The 27,692-nt window shown below is 61.1% G+C and overlaps 2 protein-coding genes across 3 annotated transcripts in view; one reads left to right on the forward strand and one right to left on the reverse strand.

Moving 5' to 3' along the window:
- GNA12 (G protein subunit alpha 12) overlaps positions 1-6,086 on the forward strand; it is a 32,848-nt gene extending 26,762 nt beyond the window's left edge. The window contains exons 4-5 of the mRNA XM_040266781.1: positions 2,295-2,345; positions 3,330-6,086. Coding sequence (XP_040122715.1) covers positions 2,295-2,345; positions 3,330-3,899 — 621 coding nt within the window. The 3' untranslated portion in view covers positions 3,900-6,086. The remainder of the gene's footprint in view (positions 1-2,294; positions 2,346-3,329) is intronic.
- A 9,330-nt stretch (positions 6,087-15,416) lies between these two features.
- On the reverse strand, positions 15,417-22,993 carry AMZ1 (archaelysin family metallopeptidase 1). Of its 2 annotated transcripts, XM_040267238.1 has the most exons (6): positions 22,422-22,993; positions 22,101-22,268; positions 19,302-19,430; positions 18,876-19,045; positions 18,142-18,318; positions 15,417-16,799 (listed from the first exon to the last, which is right to left on the reverse strand). In XM_040267238.1, exons 1-6 carry the CDS (start codon positions 22,753-22,755, stop codon positions 16,254-16,256), a joined length of 1,524 nt encoding a protein of 507 aa, XP_040123172.1. In that variant the 5' UTR covers positions 22,756-22,993; the 3' UTR covers positions 15,417-16,253. The 2 variants fall into 2 exon arrangements, with proteins under 2 accessions (XP_040123172.1, XP_040123181.1); XM_040267247.1 differs by lacking the exon at positions 18,876-19,045.
- Positions 22,994-27,692: the final 4,699 nt, after the last annotated feature.

A 27,692-nucleotide genomic window follows, 5' to 3' on the forward strand; every position in this document is an offset into this window, starting at 1 on the left:
CCCAGGCTCGCCCTGTGCCCCCCACAGTCTCTGCCGGCAGTTCTTGACCCCAGCGGGCCCTCTTCCGTGCACACACCTCCCCTGTGATACTGACGGGAAAGGCCAGAACTCAGCCAAGCGTGGGAGACGAGCAGATCAGGGCAGACAGAGGGGATGAGAAGAGCCCGTTTTCCGTGGATTCCTCTTTGATTCCTCTTTGTTAGCTCACGTTACTCCCGTAGCCATCCAGAGACCTGGCGTCTTCCCGCCTCACGTGACACCGTGTTCCCATAAAGGTGCTCATCCTAGCCCATTCTGGCTGCGGTAATAAAGACACCACAGGCGTGAGCAGTCGCCCCCTCTGAGGCAGTGAGACAAGCTGCCAGGACGGTCGAGCCGACCATCCTGGTGGAAAAAAGAGCCCATGGAGGTCCTTGTATGGTAGCGCTCGTTGTATCGGAGGGTCCACTGACATGACCCTGATTTCAGGCTCAGTAGCTGGAAATGTCAAAGTCAGGCTAGGGCAGTGATTCCCTTCCTTCCTTAGTCCATGCTTTACTCATGAGCGCGGGGTGTTTCCACATCGCACCCCTGTGTTGGGGTTCCGCCCTTGCACCCACATCACAGCGTCCCCGGGGCACCCCTGTTGCCAGGACGCTTCGTGGCCAGGCAGGCCGAGACACCCCCACCCCGGCCTGACTCAGGCAGGAGCTCTGCACCATGAGCCGCCCTGCCTGCCTCCCCGGATGGATGCGGGTCGGCTCTGGGAGCTCTCGTCGCGCCCCGAAGGCCCCGAGTGAGCAGTGGCGGGAGGAGAGAGACGGGGGTTTCGGGGAGGAAGGAGCCCTGGACCAGGTGCGCTGGCCGGCCGCTCTCACTCCCCGGCTGTTTTCCTGTCGGCCCGGGAGCAGGCGGGACGTGCGGATGGAGGAGGAGCTCTCTCGGCAGAAGGGGTGCCGGCTGCTGGGCCTGCCCCGCGAGGAGGAGCCGTGTGCGGGGGGAGGCGGGGCGGGGCTGGCGCGTGGGTGCCCACCCTGGCTCCCGGGCAGAGCCCGCCTGTGCCCCGGCAGCTGTGACGCCAGGGGCAGAGCGTGCCTCGATTCCCGGTCTGTGCTGTCCCGGGAAGAGCGTCCCTCCCTTAAACACGTGCTCTCCTCCGCGGCGGCCACGGGCCTCCTCGAAACCAGAGGTGGGTCCTTCACTAGAGGAAGTCCACCCCCGCTCCTTCCTTTCACATCGGAGACCGGTAGCGGAGAGGGCCCCGGGGCTTCCGCATGACATCATACGAGCCCACGCTCTCCTCCAGAACCTTTCCGATGAGCTTCCTGCTTCCGAGTCCAGGACGTCCCCTGCTGTGCACGTGTGTGCGCGTGCCCGTACGTGTGTGCACGTGCCCGTACGTGTGTGCGCGTGCGCGGCCGCTTTCCACTGTCGTGAGTGCGCGGCTGGCGTGGCTTCCCCGGGAGGGCCCCCCGCCATCCTCGCTGGGCCGTCTGCACCGTGGGGCTCAGAGTGAATCCTGCAGGAAGTGGAGTCCTCTGGGCACACGGGGTGTAATTAAGTGTCAACGTCCCACTTTTTAAGGGGAGTTTTTGCCCATTTACTCACCACTTCCTCCGTTTGCTTTGTTTAATCAACACTGAAGATCCTCTAAACCTTCCTTTCGCTCCATGAGAGCCGCCGTCAGCTGACTCACTACTCTGAGAACAGTCCAGTGACCGATTCGAACGGTCACTTCTAGCTAGCGATCAGTCAGTTTGTGTCGACCTGCAGTCCAGAGAATGTCCAGGGACTGGAGAAAGACTGACCATCCGTTCACGGAAATCCAGACCAGAGTCTCCTGGTCCTGCACCGTGAGTCAGGCCGTGCTAGCGTGGCGTCCTGACAGAGCCTCAGCTTGTTTCTAGAAGCTGGAACTTGTTCTCTTATGTGCTGCTTCTCAAATAGCAGATAAGCCTGGAGCGCACCAGCCGGCCCTGCTGGGAGCGAAGCCGCCCACAGGAGCCGAGTCTCACAGCTGGCTCCCTGGCTGCAAAGGCAGGGACCCACCTGGTCAAAGAGTCCGCATTCTCGCCGTTGCTTTGAAAAACACAGTCTGAATTTGAACTTGGGCATCAGAGCTAGAGAAACTGCATTTTTAAAAAGCTTTTGTTTTTTATTTTGAAAAACACATACCCCCTGTTAGCCTTTTCACTTGGCCTTCCTGTTTACACGCAGGCAGGATAGCACTCACGCCACCCTTTTGAGTTCTCGCGTTTACCACCTCAGGGTCCTCAGTGCAGACTGAGTCTTGACTTTTCTTTCCTCCACGACAGGGCGAATCGGTGAAGTACTTCCTGGATAACTTGGACCGGATTGGCCAGCTGGTGAGTGAGACCCCCCACGCCCAGAGCCTGTGACACGTGCATGCGGCCCAGAGCACCCCTGTGGCAAGGGCTCCCGCTGCCCAGAGCAGCCCCCGGGGCAAGGGCTCCCGCTGCCCTCCCGTGCCCTGCCTCACGTCCAAAGACCAGCACCATTGCCACACTCATCCCTTAACATCAGCCAGTGACCTTCCCTGTCGTCCCACTAAGGTTCTCTTGTGGGTGCCGCTGTCCTTCAGCAGTCTCGAGTCCCCCCCGCAAAGTCGGTCCACGGCACTTGGCCTTTATTCAGCCCGGAGCTTTCTCCTTCCGTCTGTTTCTTTCTTTCAGTCTGTGTCTGTTGGGGTGGTTGGAGCATCCCCCGCGGGGCTTCTACCGTCTCCAGTGCTGTTGGAGACGTTCCCCTCTCCCCCCTTTCACCTCGTGGATGGGTCGTTGGGCCGAGAGGCTTCCTCCCTGCTGGGGTTTCTGGCAAAGGTGCTGCCAGAGAGCTGGTGAGCAGGAGTCGCTGGAGGATTGTAACAGGGCAGGATCAAAGGGCTTCGAGTGACCACAGTTGCCGTGTGCTGCTGAAGACTTTAAAGGCTTCTCCAAGAATAACATACTAAATATATTGCAGGCTAAATTTAAACAGCATTGCAAAACCTTAGTTAAGTCAGTTCAGAGTCAGGGTTTGGAATGCATGTGCCCTGGAAGTTAGAAAAATAGAAAGGCAGCTAAGATGCAGGAGGAAAGTGGTGGGCGTTTCACATGGAGAAGAGAGGAGACGAGACCTCAGGCTGGTGAGCCCCACCTTCATTCTGAAGCAAGCCACCTAGTTCCTTCACTCTCTGTTTCATGGTGAATTTATATTCCTGTCAATGAAAGTCGCGTCTGGTATCTGCTTCAGCTTCTCGCAGAAGTCCCTGTAACTTTCCTTCCACCGCATCTGTTCGTCCCCGTCCTCTCACACCCTCCTCCCCAGCGCCTCCTTACCTACTTTTACAGAACTACTTCCCGAGCAAGCAGGACATCCTGCTGGCGAGGAAGGCCACCAAGGGCATCGTGGAACACGACTTTGTCATCAAGAAGATCCCCTTCAAGATGGTGGACGTGGGCGGCCAGCGGTCCCAGCGCCAGAAGTGGTTCCAGTGCTTCGACGGGATCACGTCCATCCTGTTCATGGTCTCGTCCAGCGAGTATGACCAGGTGCTCATGGAGGACAGGCGCACCAACCGCCTGGTGGAGTCCATGAACATCTTCGAGACCATCGTCAACAACAAGCTCTTCTTCAACGTCTCCATCATCCTGTTCCTCAACAAGACGGACCTGCTGGTGGAGAAGGTGAAGGCCGTCAGCATCAAGAAGCACTTCCCGGACTTCAGGGGCGACCCGCACCGGCTGGAGGACGTGCAGCGCTTCCTGGTCCAGGGTTTCGACCGGAAGAGGCGGAACCGCAGCAAGCCCCTGTTCCACCACTTCACGACCGCCATCGACACCGAGAACATCCGCTTCGTGTTCCACGCCGTGAAGGACACCATTCTGCAGGAGAACCTGAAGGACATCATGCTGCAGTGACCGGCCGCCCTGGCCCCGCCGGCCGTGGGCCGGGCCTGCCCGCCTGCGCGAGGCCCCGGGCCCGAGCCCCGGACACCCGGCTCGGGGTGCGAGGCCCGCGCTCGGCCGCAGGAGGGGGCGCGTGGACGCAGCTACTGAGCCCCGGGGCCTCGTGAAACTACTGAAAGTCCCGCGGTCACTGTGACATTGCTGTGTGACGCCTGAACCACAGCTTTCTCTTCCTACAGAAGCCGCTCCTTTTCTGACACAGTTTAATCGGGACTGTGTGTGTGCACGCACGCTCTGTTTTTAGTGACCGAGACGCAAACACTGGAGTCTCTGCAGGTGGCTCTTCTCTCCAACTAGTGAGTGCTCGGTGGGGCATTGCCTGGCGGGGTCCTAGGGGTTTGAAGAAGGGAAGTGCGGGCTGAGCTCCGGGGGGCCTACCACCACCTCCCCGAGGGGGCGCGTTGCCTTTTCAGTCTCTGGTGCCAATTTCCCGAGAGGCTCCTGCCCCGGCTGTTAGGTTAGGGGGGGGGTGGTGAGAGCCCGCCGGGGACTGGCCTTAACACCCCCACACCTGTGCCTTCCTCCCACCTGTCCGATCGGCCACAGCCCTCGGGGGAGGTGTGGGCTGGGCGCTGCCTTGAATCCCCCCTCCTCTCCGCACGGGGTGGGGAGTGGTGCCTGCTTGCCCTGTGCCCATCCCCACCCCTCCGCAGAGCCCTCACACCAGCTGGCCTTGCGGACTGCCCTCCATCTCCCGGTCATCTCACACGTGTGGTTGGCTAGGGGAGCCCGCCGTCTCTGGGGGAAGCCGCGCACCCCCTCCTCTCAGGGCCCCCTGAGAGCTGGCGGCGGGGCCCGCGGCGCCTGCCTTAACACCCCAGGCTCCGCTGCCTCACTAGACGGCAGGTTCTCATCACGGTCCCTCGCTTCCACTAACACACACACACTCAGCGGAAGCACTGTTAGCCGTGGCCGCCTCTGGGGGCCGCTGCGGAGGCTGAAGTGGCGCCGTGCACCGTGAGCCCGACCCTCGGGGAACGTGTCTGGCTGCCCTGCCCAGGTGTCTCTCACTGTGTTTAAAAATACATCGCATTCCAAACCAGTCCCCGCCGCATATGCCTCTGCTCAACAGTGTCCGCTGTGCCGAGGCCTCATCCAGCATTTAAACAAGGAAAAGGCTTCCTCCACCCGCGGCCCAGCCTGTGCCTGTGGCTCAGGGCCGCGCTGCCCCCGGCCTGCGTCCCAGCGGGGCTCCTGCTCCCCTTCACCAGCAGATAAACTGATCCAGCTCGTGGCAGATGCTGGCCCAGGAGGAAAGGGAGGGGCAGACCTGCTTCTGAGTCATCCTTGTTATCCAGCATTGAATGAGGAGACAGCGTGAAACCCTGTCTCTCTCTGGGCCCTCACGGTTTCCTGTCCACGTTTGCCGGGGTCTGGGCTCTTTCTGGCTGCAGAACAGTTGCTGTTTTTGCACTGCTTCCTGTGGCTCTTTGTGAACCGGGATCGGGGCCAGTGACCGAGGTTTAAAGGAGAAAGAACCTTTTGGATGGACTGTGTCCAGGCATCCTGAGACCCCACCATCCTCGGGTCTCGAGCGCCCCTCGCCCACAGGTTCCCATCGCACGCGTGTGTGCAGATCCACACTCTTCCCACCAACCTGGAAACCACCCCTCGAGCTGGCAGAGGCGGCGGCCCCGAGGTGGGTGTGGCCAGCTTGTGAACAGCTTGCTGGCGAGTTGGCATCCACCCGGTCAGGGAGCGCGGTTTGTCCTTCAGACGGTCAGTCGTGGCTGCCTGCTCACTCTCAGACCCGGGAGCGAGCTCATATTGAGTGGCCGTGACTGTGCTGAGTATCCTGGGAGCCAGGGCACGGCCTGGCCCAGACCTGACCCGCTTCCTCCCCTGCAGCCAGGAGCCGTCCTCGTGCTGAGCTGAGCGGGCGTGAGAGCACTCAGCCCTCCGTTCCAGGATCTGTGCTCGTCAGAAACAGGGACGGCTCCACAGACGCCACTGAACCCATCCTTTCCACACATAGTTATAGTCACTTCTCTCCCAGCCTTAGGCCTTTGTATTGTTTTAATCTCACCGTCACCAGCGGTTTGCTGTCTTTTATATTGAGATGTTGGAGCAGCAGGGGATGGTCTGCCTCATCTATCATTGCAAAAATGTAACAATAAACTTCCTCGAACTAAGACTTCCTCCTCGTAGTCACACTGTTCACACCTAAGGACACACGTGCATTTTTTTTACTATGTTTTTTTAACTTCAGTTTGTAGAGAAATCGTCTGAAAGATACTGCATTATAGCTTTGTAATTTATAGAGATCTCTAGACTCCTTATTCTTGTCATTTTTTTTACTTCTTTGATAAAAATGAGTCAGGTTATTTCAACTCTTAAGATCAGGAAATCATCTTGAAACAAGATCCTTAGTTCTGACCGACTAACTCAGGCATCCTGGGAACAGACGCTCGCTGACTTGACACCATGAGCAAAAGCAGTGTCGGGACAAGAGTCATCGGAGCGAATTGCTCACGGCTTGCGCTATGCATGGTGTTTCAGCGTCGGCAGGAGGGGCTGGCTTGACGATCTGACCACCTTCGATCTCTGGATATTTATTAAAATAAATCCTTAGTTTTTCGTAATGAAAAATATCACTCAGCATTCAAAGCCAACATGAAATTTTTCAGTCCCCAAGTTCAGAGCCCATGGAGAACTCAAGCTCTGATGGTGCTTGAAGGTTCGTCACTTGTCTATCACGGTTCTTGTTTCCACGCTTGGGACACAAGGTGACCAGGAGAGTTGCCACCAACACGGTTCTGTGTGGACGCCTCTGGAGCACGGCTTCAGGACGGGGAGGGGCGGCAGGAGCACAGACGTGTGCTAGAGGGAGGCCCTGAGCCCACCTGCTGGCAGAGACCTGGGACAGACGTGGGCGTGTCCAGAGACGGGAGGCGGGGGAGCCCAGGGGAGGCGGGGCCAGCGTGCCATCAGAAAATGGGAACCCAGCAACGCAGGGCGAGAGCGGCTCCCAGTCACCAGAGCTCGCGGCGCCCGATCCTTTTCCAGAAAAGCAACATGCGCAGTGTCCACGGCCGTCGCCCGGCAAGGCACTGTGTACATCTGTGTGTGGGGCCTCAGTGGCCCGCGGTAGGCAAGGAAGCCCCCTGCCCACCCCAGAGCAGAGCAGAGACACTGCCCGCCCCTGCAGAGAAGCGTGTGCTCCTCACCCACGTGCCTGGGGGCCTGGCTCTTTGGGTTCCGGTTTCCCTGTGTAGAGGTTGGACCACAGGGTGACGCAGGCACCCTGGGTCCACACTCCTGGATTCCTGGGTGGTTTCTCTGCAGCTGGGGTCTCGAGCCGTGGAGCAGAGCCGTGGAGGCCCCCCAGGCCCAAGGCTGTGGCCCGAGTCTCCGCCTCACTGTGCCCATCAGGCCGCCTCGGGAGGAGGGTGCCGCGGGTGCTCCGTGTGGTCCAGGGCGTCGGGCGGGGTTCCCCCTGGCCTCTGGCAGCTCCCCCATCTCTTTGGCGTCAGCTTCTCCCTAAGATCCGTGAGGTGTGCGCCACAGCCTCGCTGAAGTGACACCTGGAAGCTCGGGGAGCTCCGTGTGAAGGAAAAGACGGGGCCTGCTGTGAGGCTGGTGTCGGGCCTGCCGGGGGCTGGGTGTTTGCTGAGGTGTCCACGCTGTGCTGGTGTCTCCCGGGTGCAAACCCGCTTCGAGGGACAACAGGTTGCGTACTGCCCGAAGCACCCGCGGTGCCTGCCTCTCCCTGCTGAGCCTGGACACCCCGCATCCCTGCTCCACGTGGAGGCTCCCCGTGTGAAGACTTCTGGCCCCACGACAGCAGGAGGAGCAGGGTGTCACCAGAACCCAGGAGTCCTCGGGTGTCCCGGCAGGAGGGCCCTTCCGAGGAATCCGTGTCTGAGTGTAGCAGGGGCGGGAAGTGGAGTGACTCAGACCACAAGATTCCTGCCTTGAAACAGCCCCCGCAGGGTGGCAGGGCCCTCCCCTGCTGATTGGGGTGTGGGGCTCTTCCTACAGGGACCCAAAGGTGTGGGGCCATGAACACGGCTCATGGCTCGCCTCACAGGAACCCCTGGCTCCACTGGGAACTGGGGTCCCCACTTCTGAACTGGTTAGGAAGGTGGGGGGTTTCTTGTGGGGGGAGCTGGGGAGGGTAACACAAGCCCGAGTGAAACGCTGGGGCAGCTTCTGGGCCGGCAGCAAGCAGCTGGGCCGAGCCACGCCAGGTCCCCATCGTCCTGGCCTGTCCATCGGTTCCAGGCTTGTCTCTCAGGCGCCTTTTAATCAGCAGTGGGTGCCCTTTCTCTTGTGCTTTCAAAAGCTGGTCCCTGCAGTGAGCACGGCCCAGCTCTTCAAGTCTGGGAGGCGACCTTCAGGACCGCGGGGGTGTGGGCCACGGGTGCCCCCAGGAGCCGACAGGAGTCCACGTTGGGGCAGCTGAGAGTGCGACGCTGGGTGGGGGTGAACAGGCCCTCGCCTCCCTGCCCTGGTGCTCCTGGGGCCCGTTCAGCGGCTCATCCCTCCAGCTGGTTCCAGAATCCCTCTGCTCAGGCAGAGGCTGGGAGCACGGTGCCCATTCCGTGGTGTGCAGCCTCAGCCCTGATTGGTGACAGGCGAAGGACAGGCCAGTGAGGACCTGAGGCGGCTTCAGGGGTGAACCACGCGGGTGAACCCTCTGGCTGGGGGGCCCCACCCCCTCCATTCAGTGCCTGGCCCCTGGGGAAGCCTCCCGCAGCCTTGGGGTGATCCAGGAGTTCTCCCCACCACCGGCTGTCAAGATGCCCTGGAAGAGGTTGGTACCCGCAGTAGGCAGGGGGCTGTCACCCAGGTGTAGAGAATTCAGATCACAGGCGTGACCCGACAGCCGGGCTGACCGGGCCCGTCCTCCACAGCTTCCCCGCCCGCCCCAGCCGCCTGCGGAGCCTGGGCGCCTTTTCCAGGTTCAGCTGCAGCAGGTAGCTGGAGCCAGTGGAGGGTCTGGAAGCTGGGGGAGAGGGTGTGAGGGCAGGCTGACACCGGGCCACTCTCCCCGTCTCCTCAACTGTCAGACTCTTCGCCGGCCTCTGTATTGAGAAATTTGAAGTAGATCTCTGTTGAGTCTCTCATCTCTGAAATCTTAGAGCATTACCTTTCAACCTGTTAACGCAAATCACAAAACATTCCAAATGTCTGTCTTTTCTTGTGGTCCATTCAAACCAGCTGAAAACGGGCCGGTGTGGTGGTCTCTGTTGACACGAGAGCAGCCAGGGGGTTCCTGTTGTGCCCTGCCCTCAGCTCAACCTCCGCGGTGGACCCCACAGGGGCCTGGGCCAGGACAGCGCCTGGCTTGGTGTCCCCCGGGGACGGAGCCCCGAGCTCTTCCAGGGTCTTTACACTCGGAAAGGAAACTCCCCGGCGGTCGGGGCCCCTCCCCAGGCTGTCGCTGCAGCTCACGCCGCCCCCGCCTTCACCCCCAGCACCGCCGGTGGAACAGGCGTGTCCCGGCTTGAGAGACGCATGACAGTGTAAAAAGTGTACTGTACACCCGCGGTGGTTAGTTGAACGTGTTTTGTATATATGACTTTTATAAAAACGATTAAAATTCGCCTTAAACGACCTTCTCCTGGTGTGTGGCGTCTCTGCCGCGGTTAGCGAGGCCCCGGGTCCTTGGTCCCCGAGTGCAGAGTCGCCTGAGGGCCTCCTGGGAGCAGCCCTGCTCCGGCTCGGCAGGGGCCCCGGTGGGCGCCGTGTGCAGGGTACCGGGCGGGAGAGGTGCGGGGTCTGGGCCTCAGGCTCTGCCCATCGCCGGTGTGCCCTCCACCCACTCGATGCCCCTCCCAGGCGGGGCCCCACACACTGCAGTGTGGACGCAGCCGTGTCGGAACTGCAGTCACGGCAGAGAAAACGTCTAGGTCATATTAGTACAAATAGAAATAATGACCCCCCCAAAAAAAACCTTTCATTAGATCACATCAGAAGCATGAAGCTTGACCCTGGGAAGCATGGACATGGGGAACAAGCATCTGTGAGGTGACCCAGGTGGTGGATAAGGTTTCTTTTAACTTTGGCCAGAGCGACAGAACAGGAGGTTATCTAGCGGATGTGTGTTGGGTGGACGTGTCGGGTAAATAAAGACTTGCGGTCTGTCGTCATCAACGACCGTCCAGGTCTCCGAGAGGAAGCCCTTCCGAGGAGAGGAGGACGTCCTGTTTCTAGGAAGCCCTGGCAAGCCCACAAGTATCCCCACGGGCACTGAGCATCATTCCCAATGGGAAGGAACTTCTCATCACACTCAAGTGACAGATTTTTTTCAGTTAGACTTCTGGAATTGCATTCCTCACCCCCCCAACCACCCCCCCAGAGATTCAGATTGCAGTGTTAATTTGGAGAACGAAAATGTGATGTGTAAGCCTTTAAAAGGTGAATGACACAGAACTTATTCTGCACTTCAAAGCCATCCGTAATCCCTGTGTGAGGATGCCTGAAAACAAGTGAAAGTGGCTCAGCCGTGTCCGACTCTCTGTATAGTCCACGGAAGTCTCCAGGCCAGAATACCGGAGCGGGTAGCCATTCCCTTCTCCAGGGGATCTTCCCAACCCAGGGATTGAACCCAGGCCTCCTGCATTGTAGACAGGCTCTTTACCAGCTGAGCCACACAGAAGCCCCAGGGAAGGTGTCTCCGTGTAGCTCTATTTCCACTTGGCCTCTGTACTTTTAAATGTAAGGACAAGGCCGATCAAGTTGTGTGACTAAAGCTCACGGGGACGCACTGTCCCCGCCGTCCACTGAAGGGGACTCTCCCCAAACGGACGTTCAAGGGAACGTTCTTCGTCCTTCCCATGGGACAGGGAAGGACGATGGATCGGTACCTTTTCCGGCTGGCGGGGGCCCTCCCTGCCCGGGTTGCTGCTGGCCCAGGTGGACGCGCCTCCCTGCTTCCAGCCTGTGTCTCGAGTGCTAACCTCGGAGGAGCTCCTTCCCGCACCCGCGGCCCCATGGGGCTCCCCCTCTCCTTCGAGGAACCCCTTTGCCACCAGCTCCGTCCCCCCTTTAACCACGAGGGCAGGAGGGCTGTCATAGCAGCAGAGCTGCCCCAGGGGAGCCCGCGTCCCCGCTGACCGCCGAGACGGACAGGAGGACAGGGGCAGACGCAGCCCCGCGCTCCCTGCCCGCCCCCCCGACCCCGACCCGCAGCCGCAGCGGCTCGAGATGAAAGGCCATCCAGTGTAGACGGTCCGTGCCCCCATTTGAAATCCATTCTTACTGTTGCCAGCTGTTGGGAGACACAGGGTAAAGAAACCTCCTTTTGTGGCTCAAAGGCTGCAGGAGGGAAAGAGACGGGGCTCCGGCCGCCCTGGGGGCCTCCCGCCAGGCCCCTGCCCCGTCCACGCTGCGGGTGAGTACGGGCCTGACTGGTTGGTTCCCCACGGACCACAGGCCAGTGAGAGGCCCTCACATGTCCCTGTGGTGACTGCAGAGAGCCACAAAGTGTCACTGGACTATCTCGGGCCCCTGGGGAAGCCACAGGGCCCGAGGGGCCTCCCAGCTGTGCTGCGGACGGCAGCAGGGCGGGGTGGAGGCGGGGAGGAGCGGGGCGGGCAGCTGGGCGGGGCGGGGGCGGGGCGGGCCGCTGGGCGCGGGGCGGGCAGCCCCAGGCGGCCCAGGCCGGGCACACAGAGACCCCTGATGGAGGCGTGGGCTCGCGGCATCTGCAGAGGCCTCACGTGGAGCCGGCTTCGTTTCTGGCCAATCTGTTGAGAGCCGGGGTCGTCCAGGAGGCCGTGCAAGGGGGGCCGGCCCTGAGGGTCCTCTCTGGTGGCCCAGGGGGTGGGGGGCTGCTTCGTCCCCTCACCTCTTTGCCCAGCGTGTCCTTGGTCGTCCTGGGTCGTCACTGAGGTGGGGGAACTGGACCGAATACGCCGTGGCCCCTGGACACTTCTTGGAAATTGCTTTTTAAAATAAACCCCCGACATAAGCTTGTTTTCGTTTGCCTCTTGACCCAAGAAGCTGAGTTCAAAAATAAATCGCGGTTATTCTGGGTTCTCCCCGACGACGAAGGTGCTGGAGAAGGCAAGGTTCTGGGGGGGCTCCCCGCCGGGGCTACTCCTCACAGCAGCACGCGTGTTCACAGCCTATTGCTCTGGGGCCCTCAACTCACTGTTTCCTGGGGTTTCCGGGGTCCTCTATGCAGTCACCCCACAGCCGTCAGGACCGGGCTAGCCCCGCTGGAGACCCTGGGAGCGGGCAGGTGTCCCCGGTGCCTGCTGCCCTCTGCACCCTGGCCATGGCGGCCAGATGAGGCCTCAGTCCACCCCCTGGCACACAGGCTCCAGCTCAGATCAGGAGAGGCCAGGAGGAGCCCCGGTCCTCCCGGCCCTCATCAGGGTAAAAATACTCCTGCAGGGCCTCGCCCGCTCTGTACAAACAAGTCAGCGAGGCCCCAGGACTCTGGGCTTTGTTTAAGTTGGCATCTTTGCCCAAGAGAGCTGGCCACCCACCCAAGCCACTCCCCGCCCCAAAGGGCTGCGGCTGTCAGACAGCCTCTGGGTCTTCTTAAAACCCCGGGCGGCAGGGCGAGGGCTGCCACCGCGTGGGTAGGAGTCCGGGTACGGCGCCCCTGCACAGACTTTCCTGAGAATGCCCCGGAACACGGAGGATCAGGTCAGATCGGACCTGGTCAGGATTTCAGCCCCAGCTTTGAGGCCTCAGGCAGTGACCACACACACCTCTCTGCTCCCTAAACCTTCAGATGCGATCAGAGTATCTGCCTCGCAGGGACGAAGGAATCCCCTGGTGCCCACAAGTGCTGGCTCAAAGAGGGTTATCTACAGGGACAAGTTGCCTGTCTTTCCCCAAAGGGATGTGGGTCTGCCCGGCCCTGCCCAGCAGGTCTACAGAGCAGCTCCTTATGGCCTCACTTGTGGTGTGTGTCTGTGTGTCAGAGATCAGCTTCTTGTGGCCCCACCAGTAGTGTGTGTGTGTGTGTGTGTGTGTGTGTATGCACACCCCTGGAATGCTACAGCCGCTCCTTTGAACTTGGTGGGATCTAAATTTGGAGTCTTTGCTTTAATATTAGCTGCTGGCTAAGCTATTGTGTGTTTATTTTCTTAAGCCCTTTCGGAGATTGCCTCCCTCCCAGAAAGGTCTGAATCAGACGTCCCGCAGGACGGTATTAACACGCTCTGGAAACGTGGGGGCGAGGAGGGGCTCGTGGATGGGGGAGGAGGGAGGTCAGGACGACTCTCATCAGGTCCTGCGCCTGACGACGAGCCCGAGCTTCCAAAAGGACGAGGGGCCAGCCACCCCTAGACGGGACGCCGCCTCTTGTCCCCCTCCACTAGCATGGGGTGCCTGCGTGAGCTGAGGCTGCTTCTGAAGGCAAGTGTGGACATCCCAGCCCCGTGTCCCACAGGAGCAGTGACACGCACATAACGTCACGACCCCAGTGTTTCTTCAGCTCCATCGAGCCCCTCCAGCCGGGCCCGTGAGAGAGAGGTGGGCTCGGAGAGGGTCCGTGGGAAAGCTCAGACCGTCTCCTCTGACTCCCAGGGCCTTTGACAGATAAGGAGATGACACTGACTTCATGCATCAGCAGAAATAAAAGCCAGGGCCCTCGTTTCTCGGAAACCATCATCTGCAGCTGTTTCAACTCAGCCCATTAAGGTGCCCAGCCGTCCGGTGTCTCGAGCCTGGACTTGGCGATCCGAGACTCTGATTCAAGAGATGGGGCTGGTTACGCCCTCCCCTGCCAAAGCCACTCCCTGGGGGCCGTCCCCAGCTGCTCCCCACTCCCCGCAGGGACAGGACCTGGGCTGATACTGGAGCAGAGGAGGAAGCTGTAATCTCTGCTCCTAGAAGTTTTTTATTTTCGAAACGTCCCGCCCAGCAGCTATCTTCAAAGTATACTCTGCAGCTGGTGCAGGCCAAGGAGGAAGTGGCTTGTCCGTCCCCGTTTCAGGATGCTTTATGGGGACACTCAGCACGGCTGGGAGCCAGAGGCCACGGGCACAGGTAGACAGTGCTGAGAACTTGGTACTGACCCCGCCGAACCCCCGGCCCCAGTCTGAGCCAGGCTCTTCTCGCTTCGTCACCCGCACGTGCTCTTCCGTCACGCCAGTCCTTATGTGTGTGTGTGTGTGTGTGTGTGTGTGGCTTTGTCGGGACTTTGCTGCAGCACACGGGACCTCTGTTGCATCGTGGGGGAGCTTTCATCACAGCACTCAGACTCTAGTTGTGGGTTATGGGCTCTAGAGCACTCGAGCTTAGTTGCCCTGTGGCAGGTGGGACCTTAGTTCCCCGACAAGGGATCGAACCTGCGTCCCCTGCACTGCAAACAGTGAAAGTGGGAAGTAGCTCAGTCATTTCTGAATCTTTGTGACCCCATGGGCTGTAGCCTACTAGGCTCCTCCATCCCCGGGATTCTCCAGGCAAGAATGCTGGAGTGGGTTGCCATTTCCTTCTCCAGGGGATCTTCCCGACCGAGGGACTGAACCCAGGTCTCCCTCATTGTAGGCAGACGCTTTACCATCTGAGCCACCAGGGAAGACATTCCATTGCAAGGCGGATTCTTAACCACTGGAAGACCAGGGAAGTCTCTCCAGTCGTTAATCCCCTGCAGAAGGAAAGCAGGTGAGATTGCGTAGCAGTGTGATGGCCAATCCGGGCAGTGTGTGCTCACAGGGACAGGTTTCCACAAGTGCTTTCCCACCGCCCATGCTCCTCCAGAACCTCACCACTCCCCCGTGAAGAGGCGTGAGCCCTACTGTCCTGAGAGGCCACACCTCTCCCACGGGACTCCAGGAAGTCCCGCCTTTGCCCCCCAGGCTACAGGGACCCCAGCCCTGGCCCTCAGCAGCCAGGAGACAGCTCCCCCCCACCGCCACCCCTCCCCCACTGGGCCGTCCCACAAGCCAGACTCTCCAGCCCAGGACCAGGACATGCCTTCCCAGCTCCCTGCCCACACCGACCCTCCTGAGTGGATAGCTGTTGGGGCTTTACGCCCCCGGTGGGAGTAGTCTGCTCAGAGATACCTGGGCCTCCTCCTGTTCTTGCGCCGTGCTCTCTGCGGGGTCCACCCCAGCACACTTCCTGCGAGCCCGGCTCGTCCTGTCTCCCCACCAGGTACCTCCAGGTCCTCGTGCAAAACAGAATGGCGTTCTGAAGAGCTGCGGCGTTGCTGCTCTGTTTCCAGGGGGGTCTCACCCCTTTTATGTCTCCCTGGTCTGGGACTTGCCTGGTCAGGTTTCAAAGAGGCTTCGGGCTTCCGTGCTTGTGCGACCACCCTCCTGACTGTGTATTGTGTACCTGGTTCTTAGAAGGCCTCCCCAAACTAAGCTCTGTGCAAAATGTAGGAGCTGCCCCATTCTTGTCTCTCCTCAGATGGGAAGATAGCTGCCCTGGCCTCCCGGGCCCCCAACCCTCCCCACTACCCATCTCACTATGGGAGCCCTGCTGTTGGGACCAGAAGCATCCCCGCAGGACTCGTGAGCCACAGCCCAGAGCGGGTGAGAAGGAAAACGGGGTCAATCTGTCATGAAAACACATCAGATGTGTGTGCGCAAGAAGGAGCCTCGGAGAACCGGGAGCAAAATCTGACATAATTAAAGGCAGACAGATGCCTCTACGGGGGCAGTGGGTGTTTTAACATCTAAATCGCTTGTTCTCTCAGCAACTGGCAGAACTAGACCAAAAACCAGACACGGATGTTCTGAACAAAACCCTAACCCCCCTGCCCTCGTGGATGTGGGGTCCAGGCTGTCCAGCTGAGCACGGAGCTGTGGTCTGCTCTCACATCGGTAGGCCCCAGAGGGGCTGCACCATCCCGCCGCACCTGGGACCTCCCCCACCCAAGAGTCGGCAGAGGAAACGGCAGGTCTGTGGGCACAGGGTCCCATAGAGGCGGTGACCACCCCAAGCTTCAGGGAGACGCCCGCGGCAAGTCCCAAGGGTCAGGATGTGGTCAGACTGCAGCAGAGGACCCCTTCTACGGGCTCATGGCAGGGGTGGAGGGGGTGGTCAGTGTAGAGAGAAACGCAACCGCGGTGACTTCCCCTCTGAGTGGAGGCCCTGCGTGTGGGCTCTGGAAGCTGAGTTTGCAGTAGCGGAGACCCCGGGCTGCAGGAGAAGCAGGCACCTGCCCTGCCACCAGAGTCGGGTGGGCCCGAGGATGGCCCTCTGGACGCCTGGGACGCCCTCCCCGCCAGCCACGTCTCGAGGCCATGTTTGGGACTGGGGATGCAGCTGCGTCACCCTCTGCTTCCCAAGACACCGTCCCTCCTGCCCCTACTGGGCCTGCGGCGCCCCGGAGGCCGGGCAGCCGGTGTCTGGTAACAGGCAGGTGCTGGACGAGTCACACTGGCCGTGCTAGTTGTCCTCTTCCTTCCGGCGCCGGGGGGATGACTCGGCCCTGGATGGCCTGCGAGCGCTCAGCCTCCTCCGGAGGGAGGAGAACGTGTCCCCCAGGACCCTGCGCAGCCCCACACCGTCACGGCCACAGGGCAGGTCCTGCCGGGGGGCCGGGAGCCGCCCTGTGAACAGGTCCCAGGGGGCCAGGGCGTCCACGGCGCCATCCACCTGCTCCAGCTCCGCCTCGCTCACATCCCTCTCCAGGGCCTGGATGCAGGCGGCCAGCCAGCGGCTATGCTCTGTCAGGGCCTCCCCCGGACCCTCCGCGGCTGCCAGGGAGCCCAGCCCGTCCTCGGGATCCGGCTCGAGGCCCGCTGGGAAGGCCTGGCTCCAGGCGTCGGGGGACAGAGGCTCTGACAGGCTGCTGCCTGGCTCCGAGTCGCTCTCACAACACAGCCCCGAGTCTGCGCTGCAGGGCAGGGTGTCCTCCGACACAGACGGTTCCTCCACCACCGCCGGGCCCGGGTGCGTCCCCGCTGCTGCTTGTGTCCAGGCGTAGAGTCTCTACAAGGGAGAGACACAGGCTGAGCTGGCCTGACCTGCCACGTCCCTCGCCAAGGAGCCGCCAGGAGACCCAGCCACCCACTCGAGGAGACCCCACCATGCCCGTGACCCTGGGCAGATGTCAGACTCGAACCTCTAAAGAGAGAAAACTTGCAGGAGCTCTGCAAGCCTGACATATTAGGCATGGTTTTCATGAAGAATGGATAGGATATTTCAAATATATACAATGGACTATTACTCAGCCAGTAAAAAAGAATGCCATCTGTAGCAACATGGATGCAACTAGACTATCATACTAAGTGAAGTCAGTCAGGAAGAGAAAGGACAGATACTATATGATATCACTTGTATGTGGACTCTAAAATACGGCACTAATGAGCCTATCTAGGAAACGGACTCACAGAGATTTTCCACCGCCAAGGGGTGAAGGGTGGGGGAGGGAAGGAACGGGAGTTTGGGATTAGCAGATGCAATTATATACAGGATGGATAAGCAAGGTCCTGCTGTATAGCACAGGGAGCTCTGGTTAGTGTCTTGGGATAAAGCATCATGGAAAAGAATATGAAAAAGTGTACATATGTATATAACTGAATCACTCTGTGACTCAGAAGTTAAATTGTAAATAAACTATACTTCCAATAAAAGAAGAGAAAAAGAAAAGGAATCACCACCTGCCTGTGACCTGTGACCTCAGAGCCCCGTCCCCGCGTCTGCACTGGGGCAGATGACCCTGGGCTCCCTGGGCCCTTTCGGGGGCCCCCCTCCCCGCGGCTCCGCGCGCGGGCGGCAGAGGGCAGCACCGCCCGCCGGCCCGGGCCCTGCCCGGGTGGGCGGGGTTACTCGCTGCCCGCCCCTCCACGGCCGCTCTGGCTTCCTCGGCTCCGGTCTCCGCCCAAGCCGGGAGAAAGCGATGCTGCGCGGCCCCTCCGTGAGGCCGGCGCCGAGCGCGGACAGCCGCGCTAGGACAGGTCTAGCGCGCGGTCAGTGCCCGGGAGAGACCGGCTGTAATTAGGGTTGCTGGGAAACAGAGGAGCCGGGCGCCCCCGACCCCCTCCGCCGCGGGACAGCCACCAGCACCCAGCCAGGCGCCCGGCTGACGACTCAGCCGGATCCCGAAAGTGCCCGGAGTGACAGCGCGGGCGTCCACACCGCGCCTTGCCCACTCACCGCGTACCGTCCCCGGCCCCGCCCACTCACCGCGTTCCCGCCCCGGCCCCGCCCACTCACCTCGTACCGGCCCCGGCCCCGCCCACTCACCTCGGGCCCGCCCCATTCCCCGCCCACTCATCTCGTACCGGCCCCGCCCACTCACCTCGGGCCCGCCCCGGCCACGCCCACTCACCTTGTACCTGTCCACAAGCCTGAAGCCCAGCAGGTGCTGCAGCTTGCGCAGGCAAATGGGGCAGAGGTCCAGGGGCCGGCGCAGGGCCTCGTCCACGCGCAGCGCGCCCTGCATGAGGCAGCGGAGCCAGCGGCAGTTCCCCAGACCCAGAAGGTGACACAGCTCGTGGCACGTGACCTGAGGGAGATGGGGCCACCGCCTTGCAGCCTGGAGCCCGCCGCCCACCAGAACCCCGGGACTCCTGGGGAGGGGGACACGCTGGCAGAAAGGCCAGCGCTGGGGGCCTGGCAGCACGGAGGTTTGGACATCAAAGAGAAGTGAAGTCGCTCAGTCGTGTCCGACTCTTTGCGACCCTGCGAACTGCAGCCTACCACGCTCCTCCGTCCATGGGATTTTCCAAGCAAGAGTACTGGAGTGGGTTGCCATTTCCTTCTCCAAAGAGACATCAAAGAGACAAGGGCTCAAATCCCAGCCCTGCCTCTTGAGAGCCGTGTGACTGTGGAGAGAGCACTTGGCGTCTCTGAGACTTAGTGCCCAAGCTGCCTAAAGTAACGGGTGGTCAGCACATTGTGGGGCGTGGACAGCATACCTGGCTGTCCACGCACGTCCTTCTGTCCGACTCCACCTCCCAGCCTCTCCCGGGAGCTTCCCAAGCCCCCAGCCCTTCCCCCTTCCTATGCCCCGTCCTCTCCCACCACCTCAGCGGCACCCGGCACCCTGGCCTCCACACCCACCTTGCAGCACTGCACCATCCCCAGGGCGCTGAAGCACACGGCCCGGCCTCCGTCCTGCAGCGGCGCCTCGGGGCCACCTGCGGCCGCCTCCACCTCCACCAGGCCAGGCGTGCTGGGCCCCCGAGGGAGGAACTCCCCCGAGAACCGGGCAAAGCTGCAGACGCCCACTTCTAGGGGAAGGCAGAGAGGCGGGGGCGCCAGGTGTGGTCTCAGCTCAGAGAGCCCACGGGCAAAGTTACCCCCAAGGAGAACAGGTCCTGAAGGCCCCACCCTGCCAGGCGTCTCCATGAAGGTGGTCTGGGGCAGATACCTCCCCCTCCTCGGGGAGGGGCCCTGGGAGCCACAGAGAGGGGCCGACATTCCCGGGAGATCCAGGCCTGTGCCCAAGCCCCAGGGCGGAGGCAGGGGCCCTGGGCGCTGGCTCACCGTGCCCCGGAAGGAAAGTGCCGAAGGTGAAGGTCCAGGCCTCGCGGGGGTACAGGTCAGACAGCGTGAGGCCCAACACACACAGAGCGTCCCCCGGCTTACTGCTCTTCAGGAAGGACAGGATGCCATCTGTGAGGACAGGGCCAGAGGGCACAGTGAGGCGGCAACTGGGTGCCCCCGCCCTTGGTCCGTTCCCCTCTTCCCCTGCTTGGCACCAGCTCATCCCAAAGTCAGACATGCCAGTGACATCCCGTGAGGAACGGTCAGAGCTCAGAGCAGCCAAGGTGCACGACGTGAAGGGGGCCGGGGCATGGCCTCCTCGGGGACAAGTGAGCGCTCGGGCTCTCTGTTCCCAAAAGTGCCTCACGGGAAGAGCCGCAGTGGCCCTGCGCAGCTGACAGACGGCCCTGGAGACGTCACCTCACCCCCAGGACCCGTGCATGTGGTCCTTTTGTGGCGGAAGGGACTTAGCAGATGTGATTAAATGAAAGGTCTCCCAGAGGGAAGGTGAGCCTAGATTATCCTACAGCACAGGGGGTCCTCCCGGGAGCAGCAGGAAGGTCAGAAAGAGACCTGGAGGGGCTGCAGGGCCACGAAGCTGACCTTGATTTTAATTCAGGAAGACACTGACCCTCGGGGCTGTTAAGAGAATGCGTGTCATTTAAGGTGTTAAGTTTCTGCTGAGTAACTGCCCATAGCAGGCGTAGACAGATAGGATGCCGGAGATGGAGCGGGGACCGGTGGAGGAGCCCAGAGACATTGGGCAGAGCGGCTGTGAGTCTACAACCAGGAGAGGGTCTCGGGGTGATCGGAGCAAGAGGGAGAGAAAGATCCTTTCCAAGAGGTGTGGCTATAAAAAGGGGCAGAGAAGGGGGGCAGAGGTGTGTCAAGAAGTAGCAGCAGCTCCTGTCCAGGAGGGGGCGGAGGGCTCGGGCAGGGCCGTGATGTGGAGCTGGGCGTCCACCGGGGGACAGGGGGCTTGGGGCCGCAGGTGAGCAGCCGTGCCGAGGGGGTGTGGAAATTCCCCTCTGCCTGCATTTCCTCCGCTGGAAAAGCAAGTTCAGAAATAAGAGGAAGGCAGAGACGTGAGGGTCCTGGGCTCACAGTCCCACATTACAAGGGGACCACACAGGCGGGAGGCAGATCTTGACGGCCAAAGTGGGCATGGAGCCGTGGGCTGGGCCTGACAACCTGGGACCCGTTAGCCAGGCAACAGGGCATGGAGTGGGAAACCCTGGGGGAGGCGTTGCGAGGGAGCTGCTTGAAACCCCAGCTACAGAGACGACCCCGCTGTCGGTACTGATGAGGCCTAGCCCGGCGCTGTCCGTAGAAACACAGTGTGGCTAAGACTTAGGTTTTACTAATTTTAAAGTCGATCAGGGCTTCCCTGGTGGTCCAGTGGTTAAGAATCTACCTTGCAATACAAGGGACACTGGTTCGATCCCTGATCCAGCAAGGTCCAGAAGGCTTCAACACAACGAAGCCTGTGTGCCCCAACTACTGGGCCCACACGCTGCAAATACAAAGCCCGCAGGCCCAGAGCCCGTCCTCCGCACAGAGAGAGAAAGCCTGCGCGTGGCAGTGAAGACCCAGGGAAGCCAAACAAAATAAATCTTTAAAAAATAAAAGATCAAATGGATTTTAGCATATGCATTTTAACCTAACGTATCAAAAAATTTAATATATCAAATACTAAAATGTTAGATTGTTTACGTCATTTTTCACGCCGAGTCGTCAACGCGGGTGTGCGTGTGTGTGCTCAGCAGCCACGCGTGGCCAGCGGCCGCTGTCCGGACAGCCCAGGTCCAGGTGTGACCTGAGGCGAGTGGCCGAGGCCTTGGAGGAGAGACCGAGGGGTGTCGGGTCTTGGGGTGGTGCTGACAGTGATGCCTGTTAGAGGTTGAGCTGTGACCACCAGAACATGATGCAGAAGCCGGGTACCTGAAACGTGACCTTATCTGGGCCCTGGGTTTGCAGACATGATCAAGTTAAGAAGAAGTCAGCCGGGTGGGTCTAATGCAGTTTGCCCGGGGTCCTTACTAGATGAGGATAGACAGACACACACAGGCCGTGAGGCAGCTTCAGGCGAGGAACGTCAAGGGCTGCGGCCACCGCCGGGGGTGACCGGGAAGGGGGTGGGGGTCCTGGAGCTGTCAGAGGGAGCCAGACCTGCTGACCGGGCCAGGATTCTGGCCTCCAGGCCACGAGACTATGCGGTGCTGCTGTTCTAAGCCCCCCGGTGCTGTGCTTCATCACGGTGTCCCCAGGAAACGGACGCAGCCGCGAAACCATGGAATCTGACCACAGGAGCTCAGCCCCTCACGAGCTCTGCGCCCCACCTGCCCCGAGCCTTCTTGGGTCCCCTTCCTTCCCTGCAGTCCGTGCAGTGTGGGACTGGGGGTGGTCTGTTCACCAAGCAGAGGGCGGACTTCTAGACCCCCTGCATCTCGGCACTGGGATCTCCAAGGCCCCTGGGGCGGGTGGGCGGATGCTGGGTTCCCCCCCGAGTGGGGCAGAAGCAGCCGCAGGCATAATGATGTCGTGCGGGGCAGGGAGGGGCTGGGCCAAGGCTAGTCAGTGCTCTGCAGGCCCCACTCAGACCCTCGGGGGCGGGGGAAGGCTGTGCCCAGGAGAGAGCTGAGGCTACAGCCCAAACACAGGAAGGAACACGCCCCCTTGGGGAGGCACTTACCCTGGACGCCCTGCAGCGACCCCACCACCACCACCCGAGGCCACTAGAAGAAGCAGAACAAGCCGGGCGGTGGGGGCCTGACCTGTGCGCACACCACACGCACTCACCAGTGTGGAGCTGGAGCCTGTCGGGGTCCTGACCCGGGCGGGACGAGCAGTGGATGGAGGCTGCCGCCACTGAGGGCAGGCATCTGACCTGCAGGCCCAGGAAGAAGGCCTCCGTGCAGCTCCGCAGCTGGTCCAGAAGCGCGCTGCCCGCTGGCCCCTCGCTCAGACCTGGGAGCGGAGCAGCACCATCAGCCCTGCCCAGCCCCTTGCCCCCTCCTTGGAGCCCCCACCCGGGACACCGACCCAGGGTGGGAGCCAGGAGACCTGCGAGAAAGCGGCCGCAGGTACCCAGGGGCTGCAGGTACCCGCGGGCGCAGGTACCTATGGGCTGCAGGTAAATGTGCTTCCGAGCGAGACTCTGCTTCCGGGGCGGCAGGGCGGCATGGAAGGCCTGGAAGTCCTCGGGGGCCTCTGGGCGGCTAAGGAGCCAGTCGAAGGCCGTGCGGATGAGCAGCGTGCCAAAGAGCGTCCTCTGGGGGTTATAGGCCTCAGCCAGGAAGAGCCTCTCGGCCGGGGAGAAGGCGGCTGTGTAGAGCTGCCGCAGGGCGGGGTCGGTGGACAGCAGCGCATCCTTCAGGGCCCGGGGCCCGAAGCTGAACTCCTCGGCCGGCCGGCACTGCAGCATGACGGGCCTGGCCTCGCCAGGGCGGCCCATGCACCGCCCGGGGCCCGGCCACCAGCTCGTCCACAGCCTTCCTGGGGGCCGAGCGTGACGACCACACGGGCTCCCGGCTCACAGACCGGGAGTCGAGGACCTGAGAGGCCCGGCTCCACCTGGCGCTGGGCCTCTCGGCCTGTCGGCGCCTGCAGGGACAGGGACGTGCTCCACTGAGCCCCGGAAGTTCCCCAGCACCGCGCCAGTAGGGGAGCCACCGGCAGGGAGAGGGGCGGCCCTGAGCCCCTGAGCCACTGGGGGGGCGGGGGGGGGGGGGGGGGGGGGGGGGCGCAGACGGCAGGGAGGCCGGTGACTGCTCACTGCACTGAGAGGGCTTCCCCCCCAGACCAGAGGCGCGGGCCGGCGCCCTCATGTGGCTCAGAACACCGGCCCCTCCCACCACACACCCTGCAGAGTGTCCAGGAAGGGCCCAGCTGCCGGCGCTTGACTGAGTCTCCCCAAAGACGCAGGGGTGGAGCGGGCGGGTGGGGAGCCTCGCCAACAGAGATGGAGGGGGAGGCGACAGCGAGAACGAGCCGGAGGAGCCGCGCAGAGCACAGATCGGGAGCGAGGCCAGAACGGCAGAGTCCTGATTTAGAAAGTCAGGCAGCAACGCACACCCGCAAACCCTTCTCTGCAGAGCACAGTGGCGAGGCCTCCCAGCCCGCACTGGAGAAACATCAACAGCCTTGCTTCTGTGGGAGAAAGAAGAATGGAGCCCGCGCTCACTTTACTACGCCTACGTGCTCAGTCGCCTCCCACTCTGTGCGACCCCACGGACTGCAGCCCGCCAGGCTCCGCTGTCCGTGGGATTCTCCAGGCAACAATCCTGGGGGGGGTTGCCATTTCCCCCTCCAGGGGATCTCCCCCTCCCCGGGGTCATCTCCTCCGTCTCCTGTACTGGCAGGTGGATTCTTTATCACGCAGCCACCTGGGAAGCCCACCCACCTTGTTAACCCCGGTTTAAAGTACTGATCCAGGAAGAAACTCACACGTACCCACTCATATATGCACATGTGTGTGTGCGTAGATGTGGAAATAAATATATACACATGTTTTCACTTTCACGCATTTGAGGAGGAAATGGCACCCACTCCAGTGTTCTTGCCTGGAGAATCCCAGGGACGGGGGAGCCTGGTGGGCTGCCGTCTATGGGGTCGCACAGAGTCGGACACGACTGAAGCGACTCAGCAGCGGCAGCAGCGGCAGCGTTCATATAGAGAGGAAAACTAGGTGTGTGTATAATTTATAAATCTTCCTCTGGAAAATTATCTACGTATGATTTTTTCCAGGGATGTTATACACATGTGTGCATATATACACACGTACTCACACATACGGGTGTATTCTCTTCAGAGTCACTTGCTGGCTTAGCTGAGGGGAAGGGAGCCAGGACTGAAGGCTTACTGAGATTCCTGCCAGTGGAGAGTGTTGCGTATTTCTCTCTGCACATACATTTTACAAATGTAACATCCAATTGTGTGTGAAGTCTCGCATCCTCTTGACTTAGTGTACGATGAGTGCTTTCCCAAACCCTTAAACAGCCTATTTTTAAAAAATGTCATTTTAATGGCTGGCCAAAAACTCTGCAATTTGTACACGGGTGTGTGTTTCCATTTCCTCAGGAGAGGTTCCTGGCAGATGCTGTGTGTGGATGTTTGAGGGCTCTCAGTTTGTGTCGCCCAACTGTTTTCCAGAAAGGTCACGCCAGTTTGCAACCCCATCACCCGCCAAGTTTCTAAGTACTCAGCAGCAAATAAAAATCATCACCAAGAGCACTAAATCCCTCGCTCCATTCCAGACAGGGGGGTGGGGACAGTTATCCTCGTTTTCAAGAGGGTGAAACTGAGGCAGAATAAGGTTAAAACTAGCAACCGAAGCCACGGGCTTCACAGGCGGTGCCTGATGAAGAATCCATCTGCCAATGCAAGAGACATGGGTTTGATCCCTGGGTCGGGAACATCCCGTGGAGGAGGAGATGGCAACCCAGGATTCTTGCCTGGAGAACCCCCTGGACAGAGGAGCCTGGAGGGCTACAGCCCATCGGCTGCAAAGAGTTGGACAGTGAGTAACAGCATGGGCAAGCAAGCAAGCAAAGCCACAATGCTCACAAGAGTCAGAGACGAGGCTGGGGTGCAGCCGTCACCCGAAGCTGCAGAGCGCCACCTTCTCCAGACCCCTGCCTGACCCCGCCCCGTGCCGCCAGACACCAGGGCGACACTGACGGTCTGTAACGGGGCAGACAGCCTGCTCCTGGGCTGTGGGGGAAAACGCCAGGCGCCTGAGGACCACACCGCCACAGCGGCGAGTTCTCCCGGGCGTGGACGTGTGAGGAGGACCCCGTGAGGACGGACCGTGCGAACAGGAGGACGTGGTCAGCCTCTCCGAGGGGGCCGGGCAGGCTCCCGGGGTAGGAGCCCCTGTGGCACCCTCCCTCCACCTGACCGTCACTGAGTGGGGCTTGGCCTACACCCGTGGACAGAGCAGAGGGCCCTGGCTGGGGGCGGGGGGAGTGCTTAAACTCTATAGAGATCCAGGGCAGACAGGAAGAGAAGATAAAAATTAAGGACTGTCTGGTGTGTTGGAAGGTGATAAACGCTACTGGCGAGGAGAGGCTGACCAGGGCTGGGGCCGATGTCCACGGCTGCATCGCCTTTGTAAGAGGGTGACCAGGGTGGGTGTCACTGAGAAGGCAGGGCCTGGACAGACTGGAGGGAGGAGCCAGGAAGAGGGGGACCTGGGGGAGGTCCCGAGCGGAGGCACATGCCCGTGTGTGCACGCACAGACGCGCGGGAGGCTCGGGGCTCGAGGAAGCCTTCCTCCCCTGTGTCCTGGGGGTGGAGAATGGCCCTTCAGGAAGCTTTAGGCGTGGTCAGCGGGCTCCGGGCTCCTGGCTGTCCGGGACTCGGGGCCACAGGCACAGAGGGGCTCTTGGGAAACCTTGAGCGGGGAGCGCTCTGAAGGCCAGCAGGGCTCTGGCCAGAACCTGACCCTCTGAGCCACTGGGCCTCGTTTCCTCACAGGCACACAGGCCTGGTTCCACCAGCCTCCCTTGCCCAGAGCGAGGCTGGACCAGGCAGAGAGGAGGCGGTGCCAGCTCGTGTCCAGGGCCAGCCCGGAGCATCTGAAACTACGTGCACCTCACCGACCTGCTCTGGCTTCTGGATGCAGGTCGCGGGCCCCGCACAGCTCCCGAGCTCTCCCAGACCCTCCGCTCACCAGTACCCACCCTGCAGCAAGCTGCAGCGGGCGGCAGGCTTCACCGCTGACCGTTCCGGCTACCGCATTGCCTGGTATCACGGGCCATTCAGAACTACGCTTTCTGTAACTGAGAGTGACTATAAACTCCTCCTGTGGGGCCGCGGGAACCTTCCGGACGCCCGGAGGGTCTGTGTCTCAGCCTCCCCATAGAGGTGAAAGCGGGACTGAGGCCCCCAACAGAGGACACCCCTCCTCACAGCTCCACCGTCCTGCGAACCTCAAGGTCACTTTTGGACCCAACACCTCCTCTGAACCCACCGCTTCCTGAAACGGAGCTATTAGTAGTCACGTCTTATGGGCAAGGGGACGGAGGCTCAGAGAGGGGAGGCCACTTACCCAGGGCTGCACAGCTCATAAGACACGGCGCTCCAGACTCCGACAGAGATGTAAGGCAGACAGTAAACGGCAATAAATATTGCCCGTGTGACTCCGGGCCTCCCTGGCAGGACCTCCTCCCCCGAAGGGTCTTTCCTGTGGCACCCACTGCCCGCCACCACCCACGGACCCCGCTCAGGGACTTCAGTGCCAGAGAGCTCCGCAAAGCCTCGGGAAGTGAAAACCGCCTGCTTTTCACCAAAAGTTCAAGGGCTAGGGGTGACTTGGGCCCACACTGTAAACCCCAGGCTCCTCCCAGGTGTGCAGAGAGGGCCAGGTCGTGTGGCCCACAGCGACCCAAGACACAAGCGGAGTTTCCACCCCAGGAACCGGCTACAGCGTCACACCCTGCAGGGGAATCCTGAGAACGTTGGCTTATGCGGTTACACCAACCATCTTCTGCGTCTGAACTTAAAACCAAGAACCGTGTCAAATACAGGAACACAGCATCCTGCCTCCATCGGCAGCACACAGCTGACATGCACATCCTTGCCGGCGTGAAGGCAGCTGTGACCTGAGGGTCCCCTGCATAGAACATACTGTGAGAACCACTATTGCACTGTGAATTCCCACAAGACCCACGTGGGCACGCCTGTGCCTGGAGCATCCACATGGGAAAACTTGGCCTGACATGAGCCAGAGACACCCCACAACACACCCCGGGCAGGGCTGCTGGCCTGCCAGCCACATAGAAGAGCCTGGAAGAAACGGGCCCTTAGCTGCGGACCAGTGCGGGCTGGGGGGTCCTGGAGACAGGAGGCTCCAGGTCACGCCCCGGGGTGTATGAGATCCCGTCCACTCCCTTGGGTCCCACTCTCTCTGGGGTCCAGCCATCCGTCTGCCCAGACAGCATTGCCTCTCAAGAGCCCTGGGCGGCCACATTCCCTTCCTGGGTCGCTAAGGGAAACCCTCGTGGGACTCTTCAGTCCTGCCAGGTCATCTCTGCACAAGACCACCCCTCATGCAGAGCCAGAAGCTGAGCGTGGGCAGAGACGCAGTCCCAGGGTGCTGACGGAGGGAGCCGCCACCAGAGCAGGCACTTCCCTGCCCTCCCCGCTACCTGCACCCCGTTAATCTTGGCAACAGAGAACGCTCCGGAAGGGAGACCTCCAGAAACACCGGCTGCCTTTCCTGCTCTGCGATATCCACGGCTCTCCTCTGCGTACACTGCCGCACGAGACCCCAGCCGCATGCCTGAGCCCTCCCGCGCTGTCTCACTCAAGCTGCACAACACAGGGCTGCTGGGGGTGCTGTTACGGTGCCCATGTCTCAGACGGGGAGACTGGGGCCAGGCCCCATTT

This window comes from Oryx dammah, unplaced genomic scaffold (assembly GCF_014754425.2).
Source record: "Oryx dammah isolate SB20612 unplaced genomic scaffold, SCBI_Odam_1.1 HiC_scaffold_2, whole genome shotgun sequence".
Taxonomy (NCBI): domain Eukaryota; kingdom Metazoa; phylum Chordata; class Mammalia; order Artiodactyla; family Bovidae; genus Oryx; species Oryx dammah.